Raw genomic sequence first — 10,998 nt, forward strand, 5'->3', positions numbered from 1 at the left:
ATTATCACCGTACAACTGCGTCTTGCTACTTTTCCCTGCACTTGAACCTAAAATTATAGAAATTGGAATAGCAGGTGTATTTACTTCTGGCCTTGTTTCGTTAAAAAGAAAATAATGTAAATTAGAATAGCATGTTTAATTTCTTAGGTTTACCAAAGATTCCCATTTCTTGAAATCATTTGCTCCATTAAAAAGAAAATAATAGAAATTAGAATAAAATATTTAGATTCCTCTTACAATACTTCAAAAAAATTAGAAAATCGCTAATTTTTTACCGAAAGATTGTCAACCTTCGAACTGCTGTAACTACGTGACAAAAAATCGTACAACAGTTCTACCTGGGCTCACTTTAAAGCGTGAAGCCTCCACTTTCACATCCCTGAACTGGATTTTTTCGAAGACCCTTTTATATTATAAAACTGAGTGGACAACTGAAGTTACTTTTTTTTTTTAATTTCATTAATTTAAAGAATTTCACAAATTCAAACGACTCTAAGGAGTTTAAAAATTTTTTTTCGATACTCATTTTAATATGACGTTGTAGGGGGGAAGTCTCCCCTTCGCAATGATCTGTAAAAAGTCCATGTACGAATTTTTTGAAAAGTGCCCCGCTGGCATTGGAATCAGCCAAGGTACACCATTTCATTTAGAATAGAATACAGTAGTATACGAAATTATAAAAGGAAGATAAAAAAATAAAAGAAAAGAACGTACAAATTTTGAAGCTGAAGAAAATTCGATCGACGAAAAAATTGTATCACTGTTCAAAAAGTGATGTCTTTGGAAGTTAATTGTAAGCGATTCTGAGAGTGGTCAGATTTTAGTTTCACCTGCCTTTACCTTCATTTTAAGTTTCTATGTACATATAATGAAGAAAATTTTACATTTTTATTCTTAAAATGCATATTATTGATATAAAATATCATAAAATATTATAAAATATTGTAGTATCGGGGCCTCCATACCCAAATAGGAAACCTCGAAGGGAGAATAGAGAGGGAGTGATTGGCGTAGCGCGCAGAGCCTCGGCTTGGTAAGCCAAAGGTCCCGGTTTGGGTCCCTCGATATTTTTCCGTCGGTTCCTACAAATGGGAGCTCGTCCGGGATGGAGGCATCTACGGCTGCACGAAGCCAGGCGCTGTGAGATGAAAACATCTCGAGGGTTGCACGTCTCCCAAAAATGCGTTGTTTCGGCTGTGTGCCACTGTGTGGGAGAGTGTGCCCGAAAGTGTTGCACTGAGGACATTCGAGGGCGAATGTCAGTTCAGAATGGCCGAGTGTAGTATCGGGGCCTCCATACCCAAAAATAGGAAACCTCGAAGGGAGAATAGAGAGGGAGTGGTTGGCGCAGCGCGCAAAGCCTCGGCTTGGTAAGTCAAAGGTCCCGGTTTCGATTCTCCGTTGTTGAGTCCCTCAATATTTTTCCGTCGTCGGTTCCTACAATATTATAAAATGTTGTAAAATATTATTATAATGCATATTATAAAATAGAATGCATATTATTTTCTCTTATACAAAGAAAAACCTAATTAACCCTTTCGCGACGACGAAACTAGCCATCAATTCGCCACTAAACGAACGGGTCGTCGTGCCACTAGTGCACACCATACGCATTAAGAGTGTCTCGCGTTTTTTCAAATCTTAGAGGATTTCGTTGGAACAACAGAAGACTTAAGGGTGTATCGGATAAAGGGAATGTTGTTGAGGCCTTGTTCTGTATTTTAAAGTAAATCTGCACTTTGAGTTGTTGAGGCGCGAGCCAATGTGACGCGTTTAGCGGATGCCGGATATAACCGGCGCTAGTCAGTGTGAAGCATTTAGTGGATGCCGGATATAACCGGCGCTAGTCGCGGAAGGGTTAAATTCTAACTTTACACTGTGGATCCACTATAGCACGAAATTCGTATATTACATGATATTACTGTAGAGCCTCTTATTGCATTTATTTCGCAGAAAGAACGTCACGAATAGCTACGAGAATTCTTTCCCCAAAATTTCACGTCTACTTAAATTTGATACTTTTCCGTAAGTAGAGAGGAAAATGTAGAAGGGAGAGTAAAATTAGCATCGAAATAGTTTATACACGAAGAAAAACTGGAAGGAGTAAGGTATGAATTTTACATCCTTCTCGGTTTTCCTTCTTCGTGGAAATACTAACACCGTGAACGTTATCCTTGAGCGCAGACTTAACAAAAAGGAACTCGGAGCTAGCTGGTTGTAAAGTAACTCGTCGCTGAATACAAGGTACAAAGAGACAGAAGACGTTTCTCTGCAATTTCGTACCTTATCTTATCACGCAGAAATAACTTTCGAGCTTTGCGAGAAACCCTTGGCTCTCCTAGGGGAGAAATAATTATCGGGCAACCTTTTTCAGATATAAATTCGTTTACAACCGTTGTACAACTTGTTTCTCTTGATTACGCTCCTTCTTCCCCCTTCCGTTCTGAAATAAAATTAAAATTTCTCATTTACAAAATTGTGCTAAGTTTTGGTAAAACAGTTTTTACTTCAACTCAGTTTTCAAATAATTACTTCCAATTTTTAAGTATTTTATTTAAAATTTTCTCGCTTAAAAGTCGCTTTCGGAATAATTTTCCGTAAAATTTTGCTAAAGACTTCAACATTTTAAGAAATTTTTTCTTGCAAATTTCACGTTACAGAATTTAGTGAATTGTCACATTAGCGACAAAAGCTGTGTAAATATTTTCCAGACGTCGCATCTGCTTCTCACCTTTCAAATAACACTCAAAACCTCCATACATTTTACCAACAATTTTGTCACATGAAACTCGCTTTCGAAATAATCTCTCACAACTCTCCAACAAATTTCGCCAAAGATGTCAACATTTTAACAATTTCTTACAAACCTCGCGTTACACAATTCGCTAAATCGCTCGGTAAATTGTCACATTAGCGACAAAAGCTGTGTAAACATTTCCCAGACGTGGTATCTGCTTTCCAAATAATCGCCAAAAAATCTCCAATCGTTCAGTTCGCATAAATTTCCATAAAATTTCACTCCCGACAATTCCCAAAGAATTGATAAACGTTGGCTGATAAAAGAGAACTTCGAAAAGAACAGCGTTATTGTAGCTAGATCGCACACTTGTTCCTTCTCGTTTCCCCCGTTTTTCCCTCGTGTTGCCGGCTGAAAGGTGCTGGAAACGCACAATGGGAGAAAAAAACAACGGTGAATGAATTATTACGGCGAAACAATGGCTTCGTCGACGTCTTTGTACGTCTTAATTAAATTCCTCTTCTCGTTCGACCTTTTGTATGTTCTATTCTGTTCTCTCCACCCTTTTCTCGTCCGGTGATCGAGCGTATTTCGCAAGAGTAGACAACAAGATCGGTTAGCTTGGCGAAAACAGGCTATTTAACGTGGTGGAAACGAGCGTTTCTCGCGGGAACAATCAGGGGCGAACCTTGCGAATTTCCTGACAACGAGATGGTATGACGTAGACAGAGTGGATGTAGATTGTCGTGCCATGCCTCTTTTCTCCGCTACAATAACTGCTTCGGATAATTAGTATAATTAATCTAACAACCGGGCGAAACGCGGCTGATCGTTCTCTTGCGTAATTTCGTGTTATTCTTAATACACCGTTATGACAATGGTTGAATCTCGAGTGCGGTAACTGTGGAAGAGAGAATGATAACACTTGTCGGGGGACGAGTGACGGAAGTTGAGGATTTCTTTCTGCGTTGGAAATGTGTGGAGAAGGGAGAACCCGGAAAGGAGTTTCTCTTGGTGAATAAACGACGAGTGAATTCCTTGATGATACGATGTTGTTAAAAATAATTGAGTAGGGGAGAAGGAGAAGGGGGGAGATTGAAGTGGAGGTTGTTCTCGAGGAAAGGAAATGGAAGGAAAAATTGCAGTTAAATTAACGATTAGAAGAAAGAATTTTCTTATTGTGAAGTTGAAAATTCCACTGGTTTTTATTTTTGAAAAATTGAAAAAACTGATTTGCAGTTATAGGGTAAAGTAGCCTAATATGAGACCCCGGCATATCTCCGTTACAGAACTCTTCAATGTCGTAGCGATGCTGTTTTGTTTCGTAATTAACGGCGTTAATTATCAAATTTGATTCAAATCAATCAAGCGTCTTCGCACAAGCATATTTGTGCAATACGTCGCAGAAAGTTTTTCAAGTGGTTCGATTAAATTACAAATACCTCGAAAATAGTGAGTTTATAATCATTTTCATAAATACGGTTGTATAGTGCATGCAATGGAGTTTAAGGCTTACTAGTTGCGTATCGTTAAATAACGAAAACTTAATCTCGAAGCTACTCGGAAGTTCCTATTACAAGAAGAGTCTCATATTAGGTACCCAATTTTGTTTCAGCGTACAAAGTGTTACCGGCGAGCCCACGAAGTCTGCGGTGCTGAAGAAACAGATTTAATATGCCGAATGTGTGAAAAAAGACAGAAAAAATAGTTTTCTCATATTAGGAACCCATTTTTTAAATCTGTGTATTTGCATAATTTTCGTTTTTATTTTATTACGAAGGAACCGAATTTTCTTTACCGTACATTCCAGTACCTTACAAAAGAATACATATCGTACTTTTAAAACATGTATCGAATTTTAATAAAAGTGTTCTTAGTCGACAGTTATGACTTCTTTAAGAAATGGGTCTCATATTAGGCCACTTTACCCTATTAATGATTACAAGGAAGAATTTTCTTATTGTAAAGTTGTAAGTTCCATTGGATTTTATTTTCGAGAAAACGAAACAGAGAAAAAAATTGCAAGTTAAATTAACGATTAGAAGGGGAAAGTTTCTGGTTATGAAGTTAAAAATTTCACTGTGGTTATTCTATGTGTATCAGGATTCAGAAAAAGAGCATAATCTGCATTCAACTACTGTAACCTAATGACTGGTTATTTACAATTATTTTTAAGTATTCCTTGTAATTCTAATAAAACACAAAAAAGAGGTAAAATGTTATTCTAAAAATGTAGTTAAACTGGTCTGGTAGAAAACGTATTATTTTTCCAGAGTTTTTAAAAGATTTTTCCCATTGAAAAACGTGTCCAACATAAATGACCCACGCTTACAATTTTTCAACTTACTAAATACAAAAAAGAGGTTAAATGTTATTCTAAAAATTTAGTTAAACTGGTCTGGTAGAAAACGTGTTATTTTTCCAGAGTTTTTAAAAGATTTTTCCCATTGAAAAACGTGTTCAACATAAATGACCCACGCTTACAATTTTTCAACTTACTAAAAATACATTTACAGAATAAGAATTGAAATAATTTTACAAAATAAGCAACCGTATCAGTTCGCTAAAATCTTTTTCCTCTTCTTCTCACCCGTTCAATTATTATTCAGTTATTTTCTCAAAATAATCAACGAAAATACAGAAAACAATGAATTTCTCTAGAAACCGTTCTCAGCCTCTTCTTCGAGCAGTGCACGGAAACTCTACCTCGTTTATTTCCACTAATTGTCAGCGAAGAGAAGAGGTTGTTAATTATACCAGAGTAAAATTGTCCATCGTTTCTCCGAATATAAATATGTATAAACTTCCGTCAAGCAACGATCACTCCAAATGGAATAAGCATCGCAATTATCCCTTTTCCCCTTTCGATCAAGTCTCTCTCCCGTCCATCGATCCTCTGGACTGCGGTGTAAAAGAACCCCGTTAAAATTGAAACGAACAGTGGTCGGAGAAAAATGAGCGTTTATTCTTGAAAAATGGAACACCGTGATTTAGAACCGTCTTGTCGGTGAATTTATCGCGGAAAGAAACTCAACGGCGTATCATAAATTCCTTCAACTCTATTAATCCTCTGAGGTATCGTTCCAAGAGGAAATTGAATTAATTTCGGTGATTGCGATTCGTTGGAGAAAGTTTCGTTCCTAAGAATCACCGTGAATTATTGAGAATTGTTAAATTTCACGGCGATTTCGTTAAAAATGTAGAATTTGCGTCCCTTGCTCCGCAATTATTCGGTGAATTTCGCAGGGTCGTAAATCCTGCTTACGCTCGCTCGCGACGCTGGTCACCGGGAAATTAGTCCTGATGACCGTGTTGAAAATTGGTAGGTGACTTTCGATCGAGTCTGATGCGATGTATTACGAGACTCTCGGGCGAGCCTTTGGAAAAACTGTGTCTGTCGTCGTGACGATGTACAGTAAATTCTCTACAAGTGTCAGTCAGTTTGGATTCTACAAGTGTCAGTATAGATGGTCCTACGCCTAGGTCTGCGTCATTGCTGCGCCTATGTTATCTCGCTCCCTGTCAGTCACAGCTGGACAATTCATAATAGAAAAATATAATTTCTTTAATTTTACTTTTTTTCATCTGAAATTTTTTTTAACATGTTGCTGAGATTTTTCTGATGAAAATGATATCAAACACGACATAATTTCGGGCGCGAGGCTCGAAAACGTAGTCCCTGACTCTACAAGTGTCAGGTTTAGGTTCCTTGCGGACTGACACTTGTGGAGACATTACTGTATATCGTTCACTGGTCTAACAATGATTCGTGTTTCGCTGGTGTGTAGGTGTATCTATAGACGCTGTGTTGGTTCTGATTGGTTGTTGTGTTACGAAGGTGGAAAATGTAGCATGTTTTACTATTGGTCGACGAAAGATGTGATTTTTGAGTGACGAATGAGTATTTTGGGACCTATTGTCCGAGTGTCGCGCCGATGCGTCCACGGGGGGTATATGGTGGTTTGCCGAACGTCGGCACCTCGGTCTGGCGGTCAAATGTGACTAAATCATTTATTGTCATAATCCGCCAAACCGAAGCTTCGTTGCGCCCTAATGAGGTCGCAATACTTTCAACTGAAGATTTGTTATCTTGTGTATTGATGTAGAATATGTATTTTATGAATGGTTAATTTTCAATGATTAACCCTTTAACCTACAGTAACGTATCAGACTCGTGGCAGAGATTCTGGTGAAGATGTGAGAAAAATAGTTATATTTGTTAGAAAAGTCCAAAAAGCGAAGGCTTGAGTGGGCCATGTGCAGTCTTCTGCTGCGTTTCCCCCTCCTAGGGATAGTTTTGCCTCAAGGCTAAGAAAGGCCATATTGTCAAGGGGGTCCTCTTGACTAGGTTTTTCAGGAAGGACAGAATTGTATCAGCACTCGTGCAGTATAGTTCAAAATACAAGGATTCACCCTGTTTAACCGCCCACGTTTATATTTTATTCCACCGCTCACCACCGTTATCCTGACCGTTTTTACCTTACATATTAGCGAGAAAAATTCATCGTAATCCTAACTTTCGTTTTAATTTGTAAGATATAAGAGTCTGTAACAGATTAGCTTTTGTTACATGACACAGTACTGAAACATTAAATGGCTGACGCTTAGATGCATAGTCAGAAAAGATATCATAGGTTAAGGGGTTAAGGACTAATTTTTATAGAAATATTCGGAGAATACGAAGGAAGTTTTATGATATAGATGTATTATCGATTGATTTGAGATTTTTGATTGAAGAAAGGATTGAAAATTTGTTGTTCCAGTTGGCCGCCATCGCCTTGAACTTTGGCGTGCTGGTCACCGCGGTGTATGAGGGTATTTATGCTCGACGAGGCGGTGACCCGACGAAGATTAGGGTTGTCGGTGATCCTCGTGCGGCCACCATAAATAATCCTGGCTACCGAGAACATCAACCCACGAATGGTGAGTTCATCGACTGCCTAATACCTTGGTTAATCAGAAAATTTCGCTAGTAATTTTTTTCCTATTTTATTCGGATAAGAAATTTAATTGAGGAAAATTGTGAAAAATCTAAATTAAATTTCAGGTAAAAATGAGTAATACAGTATTGAACGATTTGAAATCTTTGGATTCGATGCTAGAAATTTCTCAATTCTTCAATATTGCGATGCATTTTTTTATTTTTCAATATTGGAACAAATTTTTTAATTCTTCAATATTGGGATACATGTTTCAATTCTTCGATATTGGGATACATTTTTCAATTATCGGATGGATATTGGGATGCATTTTTTAATTATTCGATATTGGAACAAATTTTTTAATTATTCGATATTGATATAGACTTTTCAATCCATCGATGTTGAGGTACGTTTGATTCATTCAGTAAGGAAATTGGACTTCAAAAGGAGATTATGAATTGCGGACAGTGTAGGAGGATGTTCTTTTCATAGGTTCACCAGAACCAACTTTTTCTTTGGTCATTTGCATTTCAAGCGCACGTACGTTTAGAAGACCTCGCACAACTGTGTCACCCAACCAAGATTTCATGAAAAGCAACGGTCACATTTCGTAGCAGAGGACAAAGTATTACAAAATGCCTGTGGTGCGTGACAAGTATTCGAAATCACTATTGGCCGAATTTTGTTATGCGTTTTTGTCGCAATAGTACGTGAAAGAGTTTGACAATTCCCTTTTTTAGCTGGATGAGATTGTCGTAGAATAATTACGTTCAGAATAATTACTATCCAAATCTTCGATATCTTATTTTGGAAGTTTCGAGTTCTTTATATCCAATTTTAGAATTCAAAATCTTCAATATTTAATTAGAGAACTGGAAAATTTGCAACCTTAGATTTCAGAATTGGACAATTTGCAACATCAGAGTTTAGAATTTGAAAATTTGCAACCTTAGATTTCAGAATTTTTAAATTTGCAACATTATATTTCAGAATTGGAAAATTTGTAACCTTAGATTTCAGAATTGGAAAATTTGCAACCTTAGATTTCAGAATTGGAAAATTTGCAACCTTAGATTTCAGAATTGGACAGTTTGCAACATTAGATTTCAGAATTGGAAACTTTGCAACCTTAGATTTCAGAATTGGACAGTTTGCAACATTAGATTTCAGAATTGGAAAATTTGCAACCTTAGATTTCAGAATTGGAAAATTTGATACCTTAGATTTTAGAATTGGAAAATTTGCAACCTTAGATTTCAGAATTGGAAACTTTGCAACCTTAGATTTCAGAATTGGAAACTTTGCAACATTAGATTTCAGAATTGGAAAATTTGATACCTTAGATTTTAGAATTTTTAAATTTGCAACCTTAGATTTCAAAATTGGAAACTTTGCAACATTAGATTTCAGAATTGGAAACTGCAACCTTAGATTTCAGAATTGGAAACTTTGCAACATTAGATTTCAGAATTGAACAATTTGCAACCTTAGATTTCAGAATTGGAAAATTTGCAACCTTAGATTTCAGAATTGGAAAATTTGCAACCTTAGATTTCAGAATTGGAAACTTTGTAACATTAGATTTCAGAATTGGACAGTTTGCAACATTAGATTTCAGAATTGGACAATTTGCAATATTCGATTTCAAAATTAGAAAATTTGCAACCTTAGATTTCAGAATTGGAGAATTTGCAACCTTAGATTTCAGAATTTTTAAATTTGCAACATTAGATTTCAGAATTGGACAGTTTGCAATATTAGATTTCAAAATTAGAAAATTTGCAACCTTAGATTTCAGAATTTCAAACTTTTCAATCCCAAAATGGAAGAATTGAGGAATTTTAAGCATTGAATCGAAAAACTTAAAAACTTTCAATACATAATTTTACAATTTAAAATTTTCATAATCAGACTAATATTAAGATTCGATTTCATCCTACTTAACGCACCGAACCACAATATTTTACTGATTGCAAATGATATTTGCTTCACTCCTACGGTGATTAATATTCAATTTGTGCATAGCATCGTGAGAAAGTAATTACTTGCGTCAGTAATTTTGCAACGTGTAATGCCTGGGGATATGTGTCAGTAAATGCACGTGTTCCCTATAGTTTTCTGCCACCGCGTTTCTCTTCTTTATTTGAATGTCAAACTTCATTTGAATTTAACGTCGCTAAAACCGGGGAAATTCACGTCACCTGTCGCAAAGAAATCTGCTTAAATAAATGAAAGAAAATTTCAATTACAGTATAACTCACGAATGGTGGATAAAAATTATCAAAATTATTTTACAGCCTGTTTCTGACAAGAAATTTCGTGAAATTTCATATAATGAAATTTTTTAAATTACGTTTATCTCTTTGTCTTTTTGCATTTTACTCAGGAATAATTAGAGTTTGATATTATATAGTAAATTTCGTGTCGCAATTTTACCGCGTTTCTATGGAACAAAGAGAAAGCTCTTTGCTTTCAGCACGGAAGAAAACCTTTTACTCGTCGGAATGTCATTTATGTGGTTAACGAGGGAAACATATCCATTTAGGTTCTAATGGAGGCTTCGCTTCGATACACCTCTTTAAACGAGTTACGGTTTCAAGGTTACAACGTGACAAAGCAATAGCGCAATTTCTATAGCTCACTTACCAGATGAATTTTTTATCGAAACCAAGGGGATTACGCAGTTCGTGTATCGAAATTAAAGGAAAACTTTCGTACTTATCATTCGAGCAACAATCACGTTAAAAATACTGTGAAAAATAAAAAATCTCTAAATGAATACTCTTCAGCTTGCGACCAAAAACACTGCAAAAGATTCTATTCTAAAAGTGTGCACTCTTATAAGAATGTTAAAAGATACAAGAGTAATAAAAGAAGTAAAAAGAATATTAAAAGTATTAAATGTTTTTTCAAAAATATTAAAGAAAGTTAAAAAAAAATATTAATATTTAATAGTAAAAATATTAAAAAAGTTAATTACGTTTTATTCCATTCTGAGAAAATAGCAAATAACCGTAACATAACAATCGAAGAAACGTAAATGTAGGAACGCAACCATTCATAAAATTGCGCAATACGAGGGACTCGATCAATTCTTCAACATGGACCATCCACTTCCTTATACTCTTTCGAGAATCGTTTTTCGACCGGAAATTCACGATAAACGTCGAGGTTATATTTCGATAGACGAGCGGCCCTTTAGGTTTTCTCCTTTGGAAGAGGTTGCTGCGTGGCTGGAAGTAAAAGGACCTTCGCCTAGCAGCTGATGGAAACTCAATATGCCCGAGAAATGTCTTCGGATGTGAAACGTGATGGGAGTCAAGGTGAAGGGAGTAAATA

The 10,998-nt window shown here is 36.1% G+C and overlaps 1 protein-coding gene across 1 annotated transcript in view; it reads left to right on the forward strand.

Annotated features, from left to right (window-relative positions):
* LOC108576795 overlaps window positions 1-10,998 on the forward strand; it is a gene marked incomplete at its 5' end in the record, with an annotated part of 38,975 nt that overhangs the window by 24,300 nt on the left and 3,677 nt on the right. Inside the window, one exon of the mRNA XM_017939854.1 lies at window positions 7,501-7,660. Coding sequence (XP_017795343.1) covers window positions 7,501-7,660 — 160 coding nt within the window. The remainder of the gene's footprint in view (window positions 1-7,500; window positions 7,661-10,998) is intronic.

Source organism: Habropoda laboriosa, unplaced genomic scaffold (genome assembly GCF_001263275.1).
Source record: "Habropoda laboriosa isolate 0110345459 unplaced genomic scaffold, ASM126327v1 scaffold542, whole genome shotgun sequence".
Classification (NCBI taxonomy): Eukaryota; Metazoa; Arthropoda; class Insecta; order Hymenoptera; family Apidae; genus Habropoda; species Habropoda laboriosa.